Genomic DNA, 23,869 nt, shown 5'->3' with positions numbered 1-23,869 from the left:
AAGAGATAGATAGAAGAGTCTGGATTTTTGATTTGACCCTATTAGACAGATAGATAGTTATCATCCCCCTTTGGAAATTAGTATATCTCTACCGATAATCAAATATAACACTACAAATGAATCGAGTAATTGTCTTAATTTTTATAAAGCTGACTATGAAAAATAATAAATGACTTAAATAGTATATCTTGGATTGATGAGTTCTCTGGCTGCAGTGACATTAATTCAATGGTAACCAAATTTTACAAAATCTTACGATGTATCATTAGCAAACATGTTCCTATAAAAATACGTCATAGTAAATATTATCCTGTTTGGTTTTCTCCTCAGTTGATTAAACTTCTCAAAACTAAATATAAATACCATGCAAAATTTAAAAAATACAAGAATCCATTAGATTTATTAGAATTTCAGTACCTTCGTCGGGACTGTAATCAGTTAATTAAATTTTGTTATGACAAATATTTAAATATAATTGAAACTGAAATTGGGAAAAATCCCAAGTACTTCTGGACATATTTAAAAAATATGCGAAATAGGAGTAGTGCTTATCCACCTATCATGACGTTAAATGACAAAAACGCTACGGATACTAAATCTGTCTGTGAGTTATTTGCGTGTCACTTTGCCTCTATATATGAAAAAGATGCAGCTGACTTAAGTGAATCAAGTTTTTTTAATTCCAGTACTCTTGATGAAATAGAAAATCTCAATCTTACTCGTCTATCTATTTTTAAAAAACTAAAAAGACTTGATAAGTGTAAGGGGGCTGGACCTGACAATATTCCTCCGATTTTTTTAATCAAATGTGCGTGGCAGATGTCTTTACCTTTTTCAATGATTTTTAACAGGTCTCTAAAGGAGGGTAGCTTTCCCGATATTTGGAAAGAGTCTAGAATTGTTCCTGTTCACAAGTCAGGGATTTTGAAAGATATAAAAAATTACCGACCAATATCTATTATATCTACCATGGCAAAGACTTTTGAATCTTTAGTATACCAACACATGTATGACCATTTAACAAAATACATAAGTGAAAAGCAGCATGGATTTATGTGCAAACGCACTACAAATAGCAATCTATTAATACATGTGTCTAATATTGCAGAGTGTATCGATGATGGTTATCAGATGGATGCAATATATGCTGACTTTTCAAAGGCTTTTGATAAGGTTAATCATCGTCTACTTTTATGCAAGCTTCATGCGAACGGTGTCTCCGACACTTTATTGAAATGGAGCAAATCATATCTTGAGAACAGGAAGTCAAGGGTGGTTATTAATGGTCAACAATCAGAAGTGTTTATAGCTGATTCAGGAGTTCCTCAGGGGTCAAATTTAGGACCACTATTTTTCAATATATTTATAAATGACATAATTGACATTTTTCAAAATAGCACCGCAAGTCTTTTTGCCGATGACCTTAAATTAACGCGAATTATTAAGTGCGACCATGATACAAAATTGTTACAGGATGATTTGATTAACCTACGCGATTGGTGTTATACAAATAAAATGTCTCTGAACGTTGACAAATGTTACCACATTAAATTCACGCGGAAAAAAATATAATAAAATCTGTATATAACATAAACGACAGGCGGTTGACTGAGGTGGATAAGATCCGTGATTTAGGAGTTGTTCTGGATAGCAAACTAACTTTTGTACCCCATATAGACAAAGCTATTGGCCTGGCTAACAAGTCATTGGGATTTGTTTTCAGGAGTTCCAAAAATTTTAAACAATGTGCCTCTTTAATAAGACTATTTGATTGTTATGTAAGAAGCCACCTTGAATATTGTTGTGCAGTTTGGTCTCCTTACACTAAACTTCATATAATGCGTATTGAGAGAGTACAGCAACGATTTATGAGGCAGCTCTCTTATAGGTTTAATAAAAAACTCCAAAATTATAGTGACAGATTAAACTTTTATAAGAAGCATAGACTTGAAAATAGACGACAGCTGATGGCGATGACATTTTTGTATAATTTATTTAATAATAAAATTGATTGTCCGGAGCTGGTTCACAGGTTTGCGATTAGAGCACCAAGAACTAACGCACCTCGGTATCCTTGCAGTTTATTATTTCACAAGCCACGTAGGACAAAGTTAGGTAAACACTCTCCCATACCAAGAATGTCTGACATTTATAATAATTTCGTAAAAATTCAAAATGAAATTGACTTATTTTTCAATAGATATTCTGACTTTAGACGTAAAATAATTGACACTTTTAATCTCTGACATTTTTACTCTTTACCTTTTTTTTTTTTAAATTGTAATTAAAAAACAGTTGTATAAATTGACATATCTTTAATTTTTAACTATTCGTATTTTTTTTTTTTTAACATTTTTATTATTTAATTCTTAATTTCTTTCATTCGTACCAATTGTATTTTTTTTGTTTTATTTGCAACCTTAATTGTACCATTTGACATTTTTATCATTTTTATCTTTTAATCATATTATTTATCCGACATTTTTTAAATTTAATTATTCTTGATTTTAATTATAATTTTACTTAAAATAGTATCTGGACTTCTCGTGCCAAACTTGTAATATATTGTACCTATAAATTAAATTATTTACCTATTAATTAAATTACTTATTACTTTTGTGAATTAGATTATAATTGTTTTCTCTATGTATAGTATATACTTGATATCTTAGAGTTTGTTGTACCTATGAATTAATGGATATCTATAACTAAGAAGTGTACATAATATCTAAAATTGTGAAAGTTGTGAAAATCTTTTAATAGCTAAGTATTAACTTAATTTATCAATGTAATTAATTGTAAGTATGAATTTAATGTATTAGCGGTTGATTTTCCTTAATAAATAAATAAATAAACACAAACACAAAGGTTACTTTTCATCCCGGAAAAATACATGTTTCCCGCGGTTTGTGTAAAACTGAATTAAACGCGGACGAAATTGCGGGCCTCCGCTAGTAATAAATAAGAAAATGAAAAATAATGGAAAACTGCTACCACTTAAACTACGATCCAAACGGTATAGTTACCTATGGTTCTGTTATATAAGGCAAAATCATAGGCCACCAAACGACCAGCTTCTATAACACTAAAACGGTCAGGACATCATGAAAGGTTTAAGGTATATCATACATGATAGTAGAGTATTCAAATGTAAGACGACCTTCACCCATTTGTTTAGTAAATGAATTTTTTGTATATCAAATTAAATATACAAATAAATATATTACCAAAGAGTTGCTTAAAAAATTTCAGTTCAGAATAAGATCAATTAACATTTTTTTATTTTTTTACTTTCACTAGTTTGCTAATAGACAAATTCTAAAACAAATCGAGCGAAAGTGTGATGCCTTTAGCCTATAGAATATGCAAACGTTAGGTTGGTTAAGGTATATCGGCAGGTATAACAGGTAAATCAATACTGTGAATAAATAAATAAATAGCACTGGTCTGGTTAATGAATTAAAGTTTAGTTAAAATTTCATTACCAACACGGTGTTATACCAAACCTGGTACAACACCGTGTTGGTAATGAAATGTTGGTGGTAGTCTGCAAAAAAATGTCCTAGAACTCGGACATCATCATAATCATACCTGGACCTGGACCTAATTTTTTAGGCAATCTATTGGCAATATATTTATTGACATACTTAATTTGATTTAAAATACTTTTGATCCAGTAAACAGATGGGTGAAGATCGTTTCTAATTCGGATCTCAGACTATGAATCGATATTGACGAGCAAGTGTACCGTGGTCGAAATGGTAACGCTATTGTCAAAGAGATGCGAGTCGGTTTTTCTTCGGTTACATAGTTAACGCAATTAGTAACGTTCTGTTTGTAACTGTCTGTAACATCAAAGAGATGACTCTGTATCTATACTAATATTATAAAGCTGAAGAGTTTGTTTGTTTGTTTGATTGAACGCGCTAATCTCAGGAACTACTGGTCCGATTTGAAAAATTCTTTCAGTGTTAGATAGCCCACTTATCGAGGAAGGCTATTGGCTATATATTATCCCCATATACTTACGGGAACGCGAACCACGCGGATGAAACCGCGCGGCGTCAGCTAGTAGTATATATAGACCATGGGCCTCCTATAGCCCGTTATGGTCCTCATTTTAGGAAAGTTGAAAGTACATAACGTCAGCCTATACTGCGACCATAGGCCCGCTAAGGAGTTTGTATTGTGGTGGATTGGAAGGTAGCAGGTTTTAAGGGTCCAGACCGTCGAACGTTCAAGTATTTAAGGGAAACAAAGAAAGAAAGGAAAAACGGTTATTTAAAAGTTATGCAACACATCATGTCTTACACTAATTGCAGTGTTTGATGCCTTAACCAACTGGGCACGTTAGGACCATAATCCAAGTTTTTTTTTATTCTTTACAAGTTAGCCTTTGTTTACAATCTCACTAAGATGGAAGCGGACTAACTTAGTTAGCAGTAGGATGAAAATCCACAACACCCCTTTCGGATTCACGACATCGTATCGGAACACTAAATTACTGGGCGGTACGTCTTTGCCGGTAGGGTGGTAACTAGCCACGGCCGAAGCCTTCCACCTGCCAGACCTGGACCAATTAAAATTTCAATTAGCCAAGCCTTGTAATGTACCTACATGTATTATCATAAGTGCTTGCAACAAACGGGCGCTTAGCACTGGTAGGTTGGTACCTACATGTCTTAAGTTAATAATAGTTTATTACTTTGTAAATTATGTCCTAATTGTTTTTCCTGTAATTATTCTAAATGTTTATAAATTTGTAAGCCTGTACAAACAAATGACCATAGCATGTTAGCAATAAGAAATATTTATAAGTCTATTGTTCTAACAACACTGTTACAATATATTATATAATAAAGACATTTAAAAATCAATCAAATCAATTAGCCAAGCCGGGGATCGAGCCTAGGACCTCCGTTGTAAATCCACCGCGCATACTGGACATAGAGGACTGTGAAAGTGTTAAGTTATATATATCAATTTATTAATATTTAACTATAAATACTAGGAGTTTATTACCAATCGGGTTTTCCAATAAATATCAGTTTCAGATGCAAATTCGTTTTTCCAAGCGAAAATTAAATCATGAATGAACGACAATGAATGGAAAATTCCTCACAAAATAATTTCGTGTTTCCACGAAGGTCGCGCTGGAGTTATTCCAAACGTAAACAATTGTAAACGTTTTTTTTAAACACAGATCAAAGAATATCTATGGTACGGACTGTTTACGTAATTATTACGATTCTTATATTTTTTTACAGAATTACGATTCTAATTTGACATAATATCTCCAATTCTAGTTTGACATAATACCTTCAAACGGTGAAGGAAAACATCGTTGGGAAACCTGCATACCAGAGAATTTTCTAAATTCTCTGCGTGTGTGAAGTCTGCAAAACCGCATTGGGCTAGCGTGGTGGACTATTAGCCTAACCCTTCTCATTCTGAGAGGAGACAAGAGCTCAGCAGTGAGCCGAATATGGGTTGAAAATAATGAAAATGATGATCTCCAATTCTATTCTACTATTTACATAAACAATTTTTAAATACTATTTATTAAGAGTACCGTAATAGTAAAGCAATTTTGTATAAGTAACAGGGTATCTGCGATCATTACTTTTGGAGCTAAAGGGATTTAAAGGGTCACATTTGCGGCGCTTCTACGGATCGCTAAAATCCCAGTTTGGAGTGTTTTATGACACGAAAGTATGACGTCGTCGTTTCGATAGATCGTTAGATTTGTTACGGTGGTTAAAGGAAATTACAAATGTCTTTGTTATTTGTGCGTTTATGTTTATAGGTATAGGTATATACTTTACGTAATAAAAAATGTCACATTGAATGTAAGGAAGCTAAAAAAAGTATGAATTTTTACCTAAATATATTGAAAGGTGTTTGATTGATTTTGAAAATAACATTTATTTATTTTATAAACATCCCCACAATCTTTGTTTTTTTATATATTAACTAGAGGACGCCCGCGACTTCGTCCGCGTGATATTAAGTTTTCTACAAATCCCTTGGGAACCATCAAATTTTCCGGGATGAAAAGTAGCCTATGTGTTAATCCCGAGTGAAATCTATTTCCATTCCAAATTTCAGCCAAATCGGTTCAGCAGTTGCAGCGTTAAAGAGTCAAACATCCATAGAAACTTTTGCATTTATAATATTAGTAGGATTTAATATTTACCTCATTTATTCGAATGTCTCATATAAATAAATTAATCAAAGGTTTTAACTACCCAATTAGTCAAAAAAAATATCTTAGGAGTCGGCACGGCCACGATCAGTGGTTGGGGTCAAACCCATGATTTTATTGGTGTTTAGGAGCTATAAAGAAATCAATTTTTTTTTACAAGTTAGCCCTTGACAACAATCTCACCTGATGGTAAGTGCTGATGTTATCAAAGATGGAAGCTAACTTGTTAGGAGGAGGTTGAAAATCCACACCCCTTTCGGTTTCTACACGAAATCGTACCAGAACGCTAAATCGCTTGGCGGTACGTCTTTGTCGGTAGGGCGGTAACTAGCCACGGCCGAAGCCTCCCACCAGCCAGACCTGGGCCAATTAAGAAAACCTCAATCGGTCCAGCCGGGGATCGAACCCAGGACCTCCGTCGTGTGAATCCATCGCGCATACCACTGCGCCACGGAGGTCGTCAAAAAAATGGATACTCAATAGATGTACGAAATTTTATGAATATTGCATGTACTTTGCGATCAAATCCAATTCAATTATTCTGTCATATTGAAATTCTTATAAAATTTAATTAATTTCTTATATGTCTCTTTAATCTTTTCATGATCTTTTGATGATGAGAATAACACTCAACGATCTTTGATAACACTACATGTGTTTGACAAGTAGGCTGATACGTGTACTTAGACTTCAAAGGGACCAGACAAGATTGGAGCCAATTTAGAAATTTACAATTTATGAATTGATTCCCGACTGAGTCGAGCTGATAATCGAATCTGAGTTACAAAGCAATTCCCAACTGCCTCATAGGTCGTCAAACTATGTGAAAATATTATATTAGTATCGCCGCACACGAGCTACACGCGACAGCCACAAACGGCGCTACAAGAAGCAAGAAAAGGCCAACAAAGTATCATAATCGCGCGAGTGTCCTGCCTGTGGTGCCTTTTAGTGTCGGCGTTTAATGGCCGGTCAGGCCACAAAAAGCGAGCAGCGATGATTGTAGTGTGTGGCGGCCACCGGCGTCAACCGTGTGCGTCGAGTCCATATAAAATGTATGAAACTACAGGAAATTATATGCCTGTAGTGGCGTTCTGTGGTTGTGACCGGTGGCCCGTGTGCGGAAGCCCTTAAATGACAGAGATGGTTCTGGTGTCGATAAAGAGGTAGGATATATAGATAGATAGAGAGATAGATAAATATATACGAGTAGGAAGGTAATATTAGTTTTATACTCGTAAATAAGAATACCCTTATTTTTTAGATTGTTAAAATTAGTTCTAAAGTTTTAACGGACTTGACGTGATTACAAAAATAAGAAAACTAATGTCGAACAAAGGTTATGATTCACAATATTTGTCAGGACAACTTAGTTAACAAATCAAACTGTAACCAAAAAAAGACTAATATGAAAATAGTAGAGAATGACCTTGAGTGGAGTCACGCACTTGTGAACGATGTGTGTAGGGTTAAAGGTACCTTTGACTGTAAACAAACACTTCCCTTTTCCACTCAAGTCACTCTCGCCGCCTATGCCAAGTAACCCATAAAGAATTACACAACAAGAGATGTGGACGGCTCGAACGCCACGAGCACACTGAAGCCAACACCATATCCGTCACAGACTATTATTTCCTACACTATTTATTAAAACCATGTAAATTTAAAAGCGGCTATCGCGGCGATAACAAAAGTAATATTTATTAAAGCCCTAAATTATATTAATATTAAAAAGTTAAAGACCTTGAACGTCTTTTACCCAGAAGAAAAAAATAACCTTTCCGTAGAATTGCAAATAATGCCAGTTATATACCACAGAATACCTAATAGTAGAAGCAATTACATAGTAGATACAGTATATGTACGACTAACAGACGTCGGAATCCCAAAGGAACCCAAGACCCAAAAGATCCGGCCTCATTAGTGGATTGATTGTGATTCAAAAGATTCGCGCCATATTTTTCTTTTGAAATTTTCTGAAGGATAAAATCAGTTTTTCACCCAAAAGCAATTTTTTTGCTAATAGAATATATTATGAAAATAACTTTCATTTTGAATATTGTTAGATTTTGCTATAATTACTTTAAAAGGCAACGATACTTTATATTATAGATATGGCACTAAACTAAGGCAAACAGAGGCGCCTAATTGACTTAATTTCTTTTAGTCGCATAGTGAACAATGAAAGATTTCAAAACAAATAGTATCTAAATATTGTCTACAATGTCGAATTGTTCTGGAAGTGTTAAAAATAAATATACATATAGTAGAAGTAATATAATGTAAGTAGACAAAATTGTGCATGTGTGCGCTCAGTAGAGTAGCTGAGTTCGGATCACCTTTGCGTTGATTTTGTAGGCACGTAACATATCTAATAGTATAAAATATCGTTGTTAAAAAACTGTTAACTTTCATTCGCTCATTTTTTCTTTGCAACCTAATGTAGCTCTCCTGCTTCGTTGGTCTAGCTCATGTGGTTTTCAATCACGAGGTCATCATTATCATCATCATTATCAGCCGATGGACATCCACAGCTGGACTTAGGCCTCTTGCATGGACCTCCAAGCACAACGGTCTCGAGCCGCAAGCATCCCTCGGCTGCCTTGATATCTCTGTTCGACCAACACTGCATTACAATATACCGAAAAATAACACGTTAAATTGTAATCAGTATTTTCAGTTCACAATATGATTGTAGATTATAATATCACGAGTGAGATTATAAACTAACGTATTTTCTAATCTAAAGGTGACATATATAATCTCTGGACCTATTGAGCCTGAACTTTTATTTACAGAAAGCCATTTTATTTGTGAGTGTTATAGGCTATTGTTATCGCCGCTATGCAACGACTTGCGGTACGGACAGCTTCAGTGCTCGTGGCGTTCGAGCCGTCCACATCTCTTGTTGTGTAATTCTTTATGGGTTACTTGGAATAGGCGGCGAGAGTGACTTGAGTGGAAAAGGGGAGTGTTAGTCGACTATCAAAGGATCCTTTAACCCTATACACATCGTTCACAAGTACGTAACTTCACTCACGGTCATTCTCTGCCATTTTAGGGTCTTATTTTGGTTAGTTTGATTTGTTAATTAAGTTGTCCCGACAAGTGTTGTGAATAACCTTTGTTCGACATTAGTTTTCTTATATTTGTAATCACTTGTCAGTCCTATAATACTATATTTTATCCCGTATTCCTACGGGAACGGGAATTATGAAGGTAAAGCCGCGGGGCGTTTGCTAGTAAGATATACGAGGATTATCTGGATTCAAGGTAAAATATAACACGTCGTTAACAACAAGGGCAAGGAAGGGACACCCTTGAGGTTACAGCATGAAATATAGGCTTTACGTATTATGTTGTAGTTTGTACACATATATCAGCTTTAAACGAGTATCATGTAGCTGTTACATAAATCCTACACTGATAAGTAATAGTTTTTCACCCATTTTCTCGAAAGCTTACCTCAAGCTTTTTCGAGAGATAGAATAAAATTACCAAAACCGATAGAGGGCTATAAAATAAAATGAGCAGACGATACTTTGATGTGATATCTAATATTTCCACGTTCTTTTTTGCTTGCTCATAGGAATATTGAATGTATTAAGTTTTAGCAGACTCAGAAGTGGATTACAGAAATAGGAAAACCAATGTCTAACAAAGATTCGCAACATTTGTCAGGACAACTAAATTCACAAATCAAATAAGGTCATAGCAGAGAATGACCTTAAGTGAAGTCACGGACTTGTGACCGTTGTACAGTTAACTAACACTCCCCTTTTCAACTGAAGTCACTCTCCCCGAATATGCCACAACAAGTGTGGACGGCTCGAATGCCACAAGAATACTGAAGCCGACCGTACAACGAGCGCCATAGTGGTTCCCGCCAACCGACCGCTACCCCTCTCTAACTCCCTACTCTTTACAGAAACAAGTCGCGCCACCTAGCGTCGTCACGAGTCAACACGAGATGAAGCAACGTCATATCTGTCGCAGACTACTATTTCCTTAAGATATAAAAATAGTTTTTCCTTTCGATATAAAAATATTAAAAAAAACCAAAGATTGTCTGGATGTGTGCAAAATAAATAAGATTACACAATTACAAAATCTACTCATAATTTATATAAAATTTAAAAAACTGTCATCATGGCTATTCATATAAATATATGCAAAAGTGACTTTGCTAATTATTAGGGTTCCGTACCTCAAAGAATGGAACCTTTTAAGATCACTTTGTTATTCATAATATTATGTCTGTCTGTCAAGACACTTTATTTCAAGTCTACGGTCCCATAAAGTTGTAAAAAAATCAAACTTCTAGGTTACAAAAGAAGATGCAGCATAAACGCTTATTTCGACACTCTCAAGGGAATCAAAACTCACAGGTTACCTACTTCCCGTTGACGTTCCCGTCAAAACGAGAACTATGAAATATGTCAGTAGCATCATTATAGATCACAAGTATATGAAATGATCTGAAAAACTATATATTTGTAATTAAATCCTAAAATACAGTGTCTTTATGTAAGGGATGGCACACCAAATTTTAATTGAGATAACCGTATCGTGTGGGGTATCATGATATGAAAAGGCTGTTTGTGACTTAAACGAAGAATGATTTCTACGGAACCCTAGGTGGGCGAGTCTGACTCGCACTTGGTTTTAATTTTGTTAAGCTTTCACGGCATTAATACAAACAAATCTGCATAAAAGTACTCGTGAGCATAAACGTTATCACTGCTAAAATACAGGTAACAACAGAGTATTACAGGAAAGCAATTTTCCAAAGGGATAGAAAATAAAACACCTTTTCAAGATAGTGAAATACCAACCCTTCAAATGGCTTTAATACCTTAAGTGAACGAAAGTGATTTACGTTTCCAAAGTCACACTTTTTTGTCACCACTTTAGCTTTTCAATGATCGCCTCACGTCACTCTCACGAATCGATTGAATGAAATAGAATTTCAATCTATTTGTATAGGAATGATTTCCTTGGAACGGAAAGACGGCTTCCGTAGCAATAATGTCGGACTGAATACCGAAGGTTTGTGTTGATAGTCTGTCACGTTTGTAATGCCGGCTCTTTGTAGCTTCAAACATCGATATAAATCGTTAGATAGGCCCCTCCATATTAATGAATGCTCAATTTTATGTCATAACCCAAAGACGTGCACGCACATTTTATCTTTTTTCTCTCTCATTTATTTATTACTTTTTTTTTAAATTTTTAACAACATAAGTATAAAATACAAAACATTTTATCTTATTATTATATTTCTTATATTTTACTTTGTTATTTTTTTTATTAGCCGTTAGACGATATGATTAATATAGAACTCTTTTAAGAATGCTACACTTTTTTATACCTGTAGTGACCCATGATCTTAGTACGTAACAAACGCATGCATGAGTGGACGTGGGCTTAAAAAATATTGTTGACTGTTTTTTTCTTATTTTAATTATTTAATTATGCCTTCGTGTTCATTTTAGAAGTGTAAAAATATAAGCCACAATATGAATAAAGAGAAATCTGTTACGATTGATGACGTACTCAATGTGAGAAACCAATGACAATTCCGCGACGCGTTGAGGCCCATCTAACGAACTCCGATCGATGGCTTCAAATATGTGAACATTTCAAATGTACACTTATTGAAGCTACCTGCTAGACGGCTTTGCAACTACATTTTCCTACAATACGTCAATTTTGTACGCTTGACTGTATAAACTTGATTCAAAGTCGTATGGTGACATGGGACTTTGAATATTTGTTTAAATAAGTGAACGTACTCGTAAGTAACATGAGCCGGCATAGCCCAGTGGAAATGAACTCCGATGCCTCCGATTCCGGAGAGTGTGGGTTATGGTGAAAGAAAACATCGTGAAGAAACCAGAGATTTTTTTTAATTCTCTGCGTGCGTGAAGTCTGCCAATCCGCATTGGGCCAGCGTGGTGGACTATTGGCCTAACCCCTCTCATTCTGAGAGGAGACTTAAGCTCAGCAGTGAGCCGAATATGAGTTAATAATGGTGGTAATTAGTTGAGAAGAATGTAGTATTGAATTTAGTAGTAGTAAGTAACTACAGTTGTTACAATTATGATGGTGCGGGAGACAGTTACCTACTTGGAGTACATTCAAAAAATAATTCAGGAAACTCAAAAGAACAGCTGAAATATCGCTTCGTCTTAGTGGTTGGTAATAAATAAAATATTGTTCTATACAATACAATGATTTTAATTAAATCGAGAGAAAAGGGTTAAACAGCGATCTCATTTAAAATTTATCGAAGTAATTTATACTCAAATGAAAATTTGCTTCACATTTAATGCTTGGTGCCGGTTTCATTATTCATTGCAAATATTTGCGTGGTTTAACTTTATTGTTCTGGCATGACATCTATACTAAAATTATAAAGCAGAAGAGTTTTTTGTTTGTTTGATTGAACGCGCTAATCTCAGAAACTACTGGTCTTGCACTCTTTAACATTGCCTCTTAATAGTCTCTGGGCTTTTACACTTTCTTTCGAAAAGGTTTTACTTACAAGCTAGTAAAACCTTACTGTCTAGTCCGATGTATACTTCTGGCGTTTTCTTAATCGTCCCCGATGATTTCGAAAGACCTGTTTTTATTTTTTTTATTGTACATAACAAGTTAGCCCTTTACTGCAATTTCACCTGATGGTAATGATGATGCAATCCAAGATGTAAGCGAGCTAACTTGTTAGACGTAGGATGAAAATTCACACCCCTTTCGGTTCCTACACTACACCCTACCGGCAAAGACGGCGGTACATCTTTGCCGGTAGGTTGGTATATTGTAGGTGTCTACAGATCCACACCATACGTATCGGACGTATCACATCAAACGGATTTTTAATTTTACAGTAGATAAAATCCGTTCGATGCGGTTCGTACGATGCACATCAGTGGATGCACTTGTACGATTTTTATACGAAGAATACTGAAATCCGCTCGATGCGATACGCTTTTTTTAATTCTTTACAAATTAGCCCTTGACTACAATCTCACCTGATGGTAAGCGATGATGCTATCTAAGATGAAAGCGGACTAATTTGTTAGGAGGAGGATGAAAATCCACACCCCTTTTGGTTTCTACACGACATCGTAGAAACCAAAAGGGAATGTATTTCTCGGTAGGGTGGTAACTAGCCACGGCCGAAGTCTCCCACCAGCCAGACCTGGACCAATTAAGAAAACTACAATCTGCCCAGCCGGGGATCGAACCCAGGACCTCCATCATGTAAATCCACCGTGCAAACCATTGCGCCACGGAGGCGTCTGATGCAAACGATGTGGATCTGTGGACGCCTACGTTTATGTGCAGCAGAAATAAGCATGGCGGTAGTGCTATCCCGGGCGAGCTATTCCACAACGAGCTCTACTATCTTTAAAATAGAAACGACATTACGAATATTGATTAATGTACCTTTGATTATTGTAGGTCACTTTCATCCTAATATTAAAGTAAGTAATTTTTGTATTGTTTAAAATTTTAGTCAGATTAACTCCAATGTTCGTTAAAATGTAATAGTTGAATATAGTATCAGTTAACCACGTGGGAAGCATCGACAAAGGTATAAGGACAAGGGTATTGTTATATTCTAATAACTTATTCTAAAAATAGGTACATCGTCGCTAATTAACAAAGCACACTGTTTGCAATAAAATATAAGAATCATAGCCCATTAGAGCAACCCGATAACTGATCAATGTGCAGTGCAAAACCGAAAGGAGTGTGGATGAAAATCCACACTCCTTTCGGTTTCTACACGACATCGTACTGGAACGCTAAATCGCTTGGCGGTACGTCTTTGCTGGAAGGGTGGTAACTAGCCACGGCCGAAGCCTCCCACCAGCCAGACTTGGACCAATTAAGAAAATCTCAATCTGCCCAGCTGGGGATCGAACCCAGGACCTCCGTCTTGTAAATCCACCGCGCATACCACTGCGCCACGGAGGCCGTCAGATTTGAATATTTTCATACTCTTACTATCGCGTTGACGTAAACGCGAAATTTATATAGAATTGAAACAGTTGTGCAGTAGTACTAGATGGCGGTGTTTCAATTCCTTAGAAATTCGTGTTTACGTTAACGCGATAGTAACTTTATTAAACTGTCACTAGGCTCTCAGCACCGTAGTTATTTATATGTCTATGCCCGTATGAAAGAAGCTCCTAACAGACACGCAGAAATTTTTTTCATTACTAAATTATTCTAATTCTAATCTCACATACTAGTTGTAAAACGAAGCAATCTTGGACTTTTTGTAATTCTTTTTACAAAGATAACTTCTGCAACTCAACTAAAAAACAATGATGAAATAAAAAGAAATGGCCACGGTACGTCACATTTTCGAGTTCGAATTAACATAAACGACCAGTTTCCACTTTAGCCATTTTTTATTTATCCAAATTACTTATTTATTTACCCAAATACTAAACATACTAAGTAAGACAGCACAGGTCTGGTGCCGAGGGGCTCTAATCAGTTACGACCTTAATAAATATCATATTATACGAGTAAATACGTAGGCTACGTAGGTTTTATAAATACGATACTAATTAATATGTTCTTTAAGCCGATTGAAGGTAGAACAAAGGAGAATTATGATGGTGGTTGGATATACAAGGCTATTGTAGAAGACAACATGCTAAAATACACGTTGCTACAAAGCATGGCCAAAAATTGAAGTTCCGACTGAAATTAAAAGCGAGAATTTGGAAACGTTACGGAAATGTACCAAAACATTTAAGTATTTCTTTATTTACGTACACTTACAATATACATAAAGAGACATGTACAAATAATTTATAAATAGCTCACATTAACTTATACGTGTCTCAAACGGTGACGGAAAACATCGTGAGGAAATCTGCATACCAGAGGCATACCTGCATATCTTAATTCTTTGCGTGTGTAAACTCTGACAATCCACAATTGGCCAGCGTGGTGGGCTATTGGCCTAACCCCTCTCATTCTGAGAGGAGACTCGAGCTCAGCAGTGAGCCAAATATGGGTTGATGACGAACGAACTTATACGTGCATCTATAACAAATGCACACAACATTCACTAAAAAAACATGTAAACAGTCAAATATCAGACAAGGAATAAAAGAACAGGTATAACTTAACTTAATTATTATGGGGAAGAATAAGAATAAGAAGAGTATACTAAACCATGTAAACCAACTAACCAACTATCCATACTAAACCAACCAATTAATGCTTAAAATATGTACAGCCATTCTCTTTGGTGTCAAAGGCAGTCATAACTTTTTTATATAGAAATGTATTGCTTGTAATATTTGATATTTTCTATCTATATCACGTTGAGACTGGCAAAAGGGTCGAAGTGACTTTGTTATTCAATAATAGTGATTTTCACATGAGCCGGCGGATAAGCTGACATAGCAATATAAGCTAGTTCCTTTTTCCCTTCCCGTTGGTTGAGTTACTAATAACCATAAAATAGAATCGGTATGTAACACACATCGATCCCCTTTAGTCAAACGATAACGCTTCGAATGTTAAAATTGTATAGGAATGTAAATTGATGACGGCCTCCGTGGCGCAGTATTATGCGCGGTGGATTTACAAAACGGAGGTCCTGGGTTCGATCCCCGGCTGGGCAGATTGAGATTTTCTTAATTGGTCCAGGTCTGGCTGGTGGGAGGCTTCGGCCGTGGCTAGTTACTACCCTACCGGCAAAGACGTACCGTCAAGCGATTTAGCGTTCCGGTATGATGTCGTGTAGAAACCGAAAGGAGTGTGGATTTTCATCCTCCTCCTAACAAGTTAGCCCGTTTCCATCTTAGACTGCATCATCACTTACCATCAGGTAATATTAGTCAAGGGCTAACTTATAAAGATAACAAAAAAAAAAGGAATGACATATCATTGATCAAATTGAGTTTTCAGACATACAGTGGACCTCTCTATGTTGTAGTTTCCCAGGTTGATCCTCGAAGGCAAGATAATCGGAAAAACGGAACCAGGACGACAGTGTTGTGAATGGGTGGACGATATTAAGGAGTGGACCAAGAGTAATTTCAGCCAGCTGAAAAATATTTCAAGAGATCGGAAAAGTTTTCTCCGTCTGATCGCTAACTTCAGTTTGAAGATGGCACCTGATCATGATGATGGTTGATCACGTGACTTCGATAACAAATGTCATTTCGAAGCGTTAGTGATTGTAGAGAGAGAATCAATAGGTATGTAAAATGGCTAGAGCCATGGACTTTCAAAATGGCTTGTAAATTTGAAATGAATAAATGACTTTGACTTTGACCTAACATTTCCAAGGTACAAAGTATAATTACAGCGTAGAAAGTTTCAATTTTCCAATGTATAGAACTTAGCCCGTTTTCCAAGCATGTGTTCATGCTGGGATATAATTTACTTCTTAATTATCGATCAAATTGGATTATTTAGCCTATTAATTTATATGCAAATTATCCCGGCTTTGATGTTAGTAATAAATGACGCTGATATAATATTATAATTCGGTACGCAATATTCGGTATATACAGGATGTATTCAATTTTTATCTCAATATAAAAGGAATAATAATTTAGGACCACCAATATAACAAAACTAGTGTCATCTCCGATGCCACTAGAGCCGTGATAGCCCAGTGGATATGACCTCTGCCGAAGATTCCGGAGGGTGTGGATTCGAATCCGGTCGGGGCATGTACCTCCAACTTTTCAGTTGTGTGCATTTTAAGAAATTAAATATCACGTGTCTCAATCGGTGAAGGAAAACATCGTGAGGAAACCTGCATACCAGAGAATTATCTTAATTCTCTGCGTGTGTGAAGTCTGCCAATCCGCATTGGACCAGCGTGGTGAACTATTGGCCTAACCCCTCTCATTCTGAGAGGAGACTCGAGCTCAGCAGTGAGCCGAATATGGGTTGATGACAGTGTCATCTCAATGTGTGATAGAAGTGTTATAACGTTATTTTATTTTTCCATTTTATTTTTTAGTTAATTCTCTGATTTTTTATGAAAATATTATTGACCAGCTAACGCCACGCGGTTTTCCTCGTGTAGTTCCCGTTCTTCTGAGAATACGGGATAAAATATAAGGCACTTACAAATAGCGTAGCTAGTAAAAGAATTTTCAAAATTGGTTTAGTAGATTACCATATAATATCAAAAACTATACCTCTTTACGATATTGGTATAGATAGTATAGAAGTATAGATGAATTCGACTCAAGAAAAATGCAGAATAAATACAAGAGTATTCTTACTCTTTGTCCATAACGATTTAATTTTATTTTTGAAATTGCACTCAATAATGATAGTTCTCACGGCCGCGTTGCGCAGTGGGCAGTGACCCTGCTTTCTGCATCCACGGCCGTGGGTTCGATTCCCACAACTGGAAAATATTTATGTGATGAGCATGGGTGTTTTCCAGTGTCTGTGTGTATTTATAAATTATATAAGAATTTATATAAAGTATATAATTGTATATTAATATTATAATATCAACTATCTTAGCACCCATAACACAAGCTACTCTGTATGCTTACTTTGGGGTTAGATAGTGATGTGTATTGTTTAAGTATATTTATTAAAAAAACAAAAATGAAAACGTGAAAAATAAATTAAATTAATAAAAATTAAGACTAAGAATTAAAAGAATAATTAAATATAAATTTTAAATAAATAAAATAATTATGAGAACACACCATCCAATTGTTCACCCATAGGCAAGGTACCCAATACGCTGGCCCAATATTACCCATTTGGATGACAAGGCTTATCCTTTGGGCCAAATAAGCGCCGGCTCTTGTACTCAATTGCTTTTTTTATCAAATTTATCCGCCTTTAATTAAGTTTAAGGAACTCTCATTCTTAACAATAACATAATTTGCAAGAGATCAAGTTCATATTGATAGCTTTAGATGCACTTCCAGGCATGTGTAGTATGCTTAAAACTATTAATACCAACATTAGACAATTATTCTAATAAGAAACATACCCACAACTTAGAGGTTATAAAGAAATTATATCTATGCAAATTTTATTAATAAATATGCATGGAACTCTCTAGTATCTTAGAAGCAAATAAGCTGTGTGGGTTAGGCGTTTATCTTCGTAAGCAAGCACTACTAACTTGACTATTAACTCCCTCGCTTGCTATAAATCCCAATCGCTTGAATTACTACGATTGGGATTTATTCTTTGAAGAATACGAGTACAATCATAAGACAAAAAGTTAACAGGAAAAAAAACAATAAAATACTTGTACGAAATTCTAAAAATGTAAATTATTTTGTCTATTTCATTACAATTTCAGGTTGGACGCTGGCAAAGTTTAATTTTAGTTAATAGCACTAACAACATTTAGAAGGAGTTACGTAATGTACTTTACAACTGGTGCCGAAACGAGAAAATACGTAATTAGAACTTAATTAATATTGCCTAACTTATGTATGCTAATTTTTGATTAATTTTCTGTGATTACTTAATATAAACATCCTGTATAATTATCCAATTTTAGGCAATTTTATAGAGACACCAGTTATTTCGCTGACTAATGTGTGTTTTGATGAGTATCAGTAGATCATGTATTTTTATTCTATAGTATCTAGATTCTTTACTAATATTATAAAGAGGTAAAGTTTGTGAGGTTGTAGTGGGTATCTCTGGGTCTACTCAACCGGTCTTATAGGTTATTAGATCAATATAATGCCACATTATTTGCGAGTGTCATAAGATAACTGCGTGGCATATGCTACGATAAAGACGTTTGGGGAAAAAAAGCGTATAAGTAACTGAGTACTTAGTTTTAGACAATTTTTAAAAATAATTCAAACCTGAGTTTATTGTGGGCCTTTCCCGGACCAATGCGATTTTTGAAACTTAGTAACTCCTCATTCGCACGAGAGTTATTTTAACGGACGTTACAAATGCGTTGAAATATTGTATGAAGTTAAATGAAGGTCTATTTTAACGCCCAAAATTGAAAATGCAACACTGCTCGAAAAAAAAGCATTGTGTTTGTCGTGTGAACGTATACTTAGGAACGCAGTTGTTGTATTTGAACGTTTTTTTAACGTCCGTAAAAAAAACTATCGTGCGAGTGAGAGCTTAGGTATTCGACTAATCTGACGTTTTAAAAGTGCTTGTAAATTAAGCCTACTGGAAACAAAATAATTTTGAATATAAATTTATCTTTCTACCCACTTTACGTCTCCGGACATCTGTCACATTGAAAATAATAAAAATACTCACTTGCCATATTCGTCTTTAGAAAATGTAGGTTTGTGGTTTTTGTCGAACTGTCCGCTGAATGCTGTGATCTTCTGTAACTCTGTGTGCGCCTGTGCTTTATTATCGAACGACGATATGAGGTCTGTCAATGATGAACTCTGGGAACAAAACATAAATAAAATTTAAATATTTTTCATTACAAGCTGACCCAGCAGCCATATAAAATATTTACATACAAAAATACTACAGTTGCGACTTAAATGGGGATTATGGTAGACCTACCAAATATACAAAATCACAATCTGAATCAAAAATGAGAATGACACTAGTCATTAAAAGAACACTGTTTAAGAGAATAACACTAGTCTTGAGAAGAACACTGGTCATGAGAAGGATACTGATCATGAGAAAGACACTGGTCTTGAGAAGAACACTAGTCGTGAGAAGGACACTGGTCATAAGAAGGACACTGGTCATAAGAAGGATACTGGTCATGAGAAGGACACTGTCCATGAGAAGGACACTAGTCGTAAGAAGAACACTGGTCGTGAGAAGGTCATTGATTATGCTGAGGACAATGGTCTTGAGATGAGCATTGGTCATCTTAATGCCTGCCTATGCAGCGCATAGTAGGAATAGTGTCCTAGTGAATATTCTCTGCGAAGTAGGTATTGCTTCGTTTGAGGCTATAATAGGTTAATGTTGATAGTTTTCAATTAATATGAGCTGGATAGTCTGCTTGGTTGGTCAATGTCTATTACCTATAAGAAAAAAAAATAAAAAAGGTTAACTGAGGACTTGAAAAAAATAAAGAAAAGATAAATAGTGCGAAAACTAATTGTTACAAACATCAATTGAAGGTCCATTGAGAAACACTTATGTTCGCGTAGGAGTAAGGTCACGGCAATGATGGATGACTCAATGTTAATTGCTTTCGCGTTTTTGGGTCAAAAAAGAAGATTTGAAAATAAAAGATCGTAGGCGTTCAAACGACTTTCGCGTCATTCTAAAAACAAATAACAACGTCATCTCTATCGACAGACAGACGAAATATATAGCTTTAGTTGAAATGCGTTCAGGTTTCTAGAATACAAATTGAATTTACTCCTTTCAAGTTGCTTTTTCGCACCGAACAAAAAAAATCGAATTATTTAAAAAAAAATGTTAATTGATTATGAAGCACGGCTAAAACTCACGTGATATTAGGTCGGAGTATGCCCGACTAGTTTCACTCAACCCTACTCCCAGCGCGCAATGCGTGCAGCAGCGCGTCGCACAGCCGCTTCGCAGTTTGGATCGTGCTGCGATGCATTAACCAGCTCCTGACTACATACTCCGACCTTATATCACGTGAGTTTTAGCCGTGTTTCATAATCAATTAATATGAATATAACACTCACGATAGTTTAAATTCTAAAACTTAAAATGGTTTATTCGTTTGACGCTTAAAATAGGTTACCCGTACAAGGCAACCAAAATTACCTGTTTAGTTTTTTAATAAGTACAATCTTACCAAAAAAGTATCGTACAGTATCTTACCAAATCTAAAGAAAACCTTCAAAACAATTCCTGTTAAAGTATAGGCAATATTTTATTGTTCAAGGTTGGTATTAGGAGCAGTCTTAACCCTCCGTGAGTGAGGTCTCATACCCGGCTCTTCGGTAAACACTAAATATTTCGGAACTATGCAATTCCTGGCTAAATTATGTAAGACAATTTAATTTAATTATGGTCATGGTAGTGCGGTGGTTTTTTTTTTATATTCTTTAAGTTAGCCCTTGACTACAATCTCACCTGATGGTAGGTGATGATGCAATGGAAGAAGATGGATTTGGCTAACTTGTTAGGAGGAGGATGAAAATCCACACACTTTTCGGTTTCTATACGACATCTTACTGGAACGCTAAATCGCTTGGCGGTACGTCTTTGTCGGTAGGGTAGTAACTAGCCATGGCCGAAACCTCCCACCAGCCAAAAGGTCGCACCCATTATATACCTAGCATGTATCTATGTTTAGACCGTATACAGTAGGTGTGATCACGGCTACACCGTGACCATTTTTCTACCTATGCATTTCTGTATTCCAATCTGAAATAATTTCTTGTTTCGTTCTTTATAGACCCCGGTTTAGTAGTCGGCTTATAGTTTTTAAGCTTTATTTTTGGTTTGGTTGGTCTGGATTATCATCGCAGGATATTGTTCAAGAACAAATTTTGTTGTGTGGCATAATTCACTAATAAAGCTTTTTTTCTTTCTTTCTTTCTTCTTTCAAAAATAGATGCCACACTCACCTCATAAAGGTGTAACTATTTCTCACCTCATATATGCCGTGTCAAATTACCAAAGGCCAGGCCAACATTAGAGAACGGGCTTGAGCTAATCTAAATTGAGTAAATCTTGATATAAGGTCAAGCTTAAAATCTTTTCTCATAATATAGGTAGGATTTAGAGCTTAGACCAACCATCCCGCCCTAATTCGAGTTGGGAGGCTTAGAGTAATAATGTTTGGCTTGGCAGACTTGTTTTTCAAGATATGGGGTTTGTGTTATATGTAGATACCTAATGAACTACTTCTTAACTCCGAGATTTCAATGTAACTGCGAATGTCATAATAAGAAGAAAAATCTATGTTTTATTTCTTTCATAGCCAAACTCAAATGCCAGACTAATATGTCCTACTAATATATAAACGCGAAAGTTTGTATGGATGTTTGGATGTTTGTTTGGATGTTTGTTACTCTCTAACGCCGCTACTACTGAAGCGATTGGGCTGAAATTTGGAATGGAAATAGATTTTACTCTTGATTAACACATAAGCTTACTTTTTATCCCGAAAAAATCCATGGTTTCCCGAGATTTGCGAAAACTGATGATTTTAATGATATGAATGTTTGTTACTCTTTCACGCCTCTACCACTGAACCAAATTTGCTGAAATTTGGTATCGAGATATATTATAACATAAATTATCACATAGGCTACTTTTTATCCCGGATAAATCCATGGTTCCCAAGGGATTTTTGAAAAACTAAATTCTACGCGGACGAAGTCGCTGGCGTCCGCTAGCTACACGATAAAGTAACAAGACAGGCTAAACCATTGAGGCATGAATCTCATTGTTACGTCATGTAACAGATAAAATATAGACCATCATGGCCGATAGCGTTTTTTTAAATGTTTATATGTTCATGTCTCAAAAAATTATGATAATTTTTTTCAATCTAGTAGAACTATAATGAACAATTTAAGACCCTTTTCAAAAAAGTGTCCACTAGCCTATTACTACTGTATTAGTAAAAATATATCTAACAGACGAATTCCCAAAGCTAACATACTGCATTTGCTACACAAAATACCAATAATACAGTATAGAAATCAATATTCTACCAAGTAGCAAAAGTTGAAATACGACTAAGTTTAGAAAAATTCGCTACATATGAGTGAGCAAATATTATAAATTGAACTGAGAATTTCGAAGAGTTATTAAAGTTAGGAATATCGTCGAGACTTTATATTTTAACTGTCATGTATATTATGAAATATTATGAGGGTGAGCACACAACTTCAACATCGACAAAAACAACAACAAGCATAATCGTCGTGATAGCCCAGTGAATGTGACCTCCGTTTTCGATTCGGAGGGCATAGGTTCAAATCCAGCACCTCTAACTATTCAGTTTAAGATGAAATTTAGTAGGTAGGGGATTCCGGTGGTAATAAATCGATCTAGCTAGGTTTCATTTCAAACGTACCAAAAAAAAAAATACCGAGCAAAGCTCAGTCAACCAAGTACTTTATATTTATACCTAATTCTATTATCATGAATTCAAGCTACACAGTTGACTTCACGTCGACTGAGCACGTCTCCGATGCTTAACCTTAATATGTTATATCTTGTATACATTACTCGCTGTCCCAAGCAAACGTCGCTAAGCTACTTAGGGAACGGAACATATATTATGTACATTGTACATGGTTGCACCCATTTAGAAACTCGATCGTGTTGGTAATATATCATGGAGAAAGTAAGATAAGTTTTTTTTATATACATAGGCACTATAACTTGTTATGAGGAGAATGAAAATCATCGTACTGGACGCTTAATCGCTTGGCGGTACGTCTTTGCCCGTAGGGTGGTAACTAGCCACGGCCGATGCCTCCCATTAGCCAAGTGTTCCATATCTCCTATCCTATGCACTGTAGAAGCTGTTAAAACAGGCTGTTAATGGGAAAATTCAGAACTGAACAGTTTCTGCCCAACCTTCATATTTCATAAAATATTTCAATAAAATCAAATCTTAATAAAACAGACATCAAACTATATTGAAGAAAAGAAGCATTGACCCTATGCGATTGGAGATATTGTATCAATCTTGCTGTATGTTGTAATTGGAAAATATAAAAACATTTTTGT

At 35.5% G+C, this 23,869-nt stretch overlaps 1 protein-coding gene across 2 annotated transcripts in view; it reads right to left on the bottom strand.

Moving 5' to 3' along the window:
* The window catches only part of LOC112046762 (actin-binding Rho-activating protein), a 75,665-nt gene that overhangs the window by 26,335 nt on the left and 25,461 nt on the right, over positions 1-23,869 (bottom strand). For both annotated transcript variants that reach the window (XM_052886527.1, XM_024083535.2), the window contains exon 2: positions 19,478-19,614. In XM_052886527.1, coding sequence (XP_052742487.1) covers positions 19,478-19,614 — 137 coding nt within the window. The remainder of the gene's footprint in view (positions 1-19,477; positions 19,615-23,869) is intronic.

The sequence above is a fragment of the Bicyclus anynana genome, chromosome 17 (genome assembly GCF_947172395.1).
Source record: "Bicyclus anynana chromosome 17, ilBicAnyn1.1, whole genome shotgun sequence".
Taxonomy (NCBI): domain Eukaryota; kingdom Metazoa; phylum Arthropoda; class Insecta; order Lepidoptera; family Nymphalidae; genus Bicyclus; species Bicyclus anynana.
This window is presented reverse-complemented; position numbering and strand designations above follow the sequence as displayed.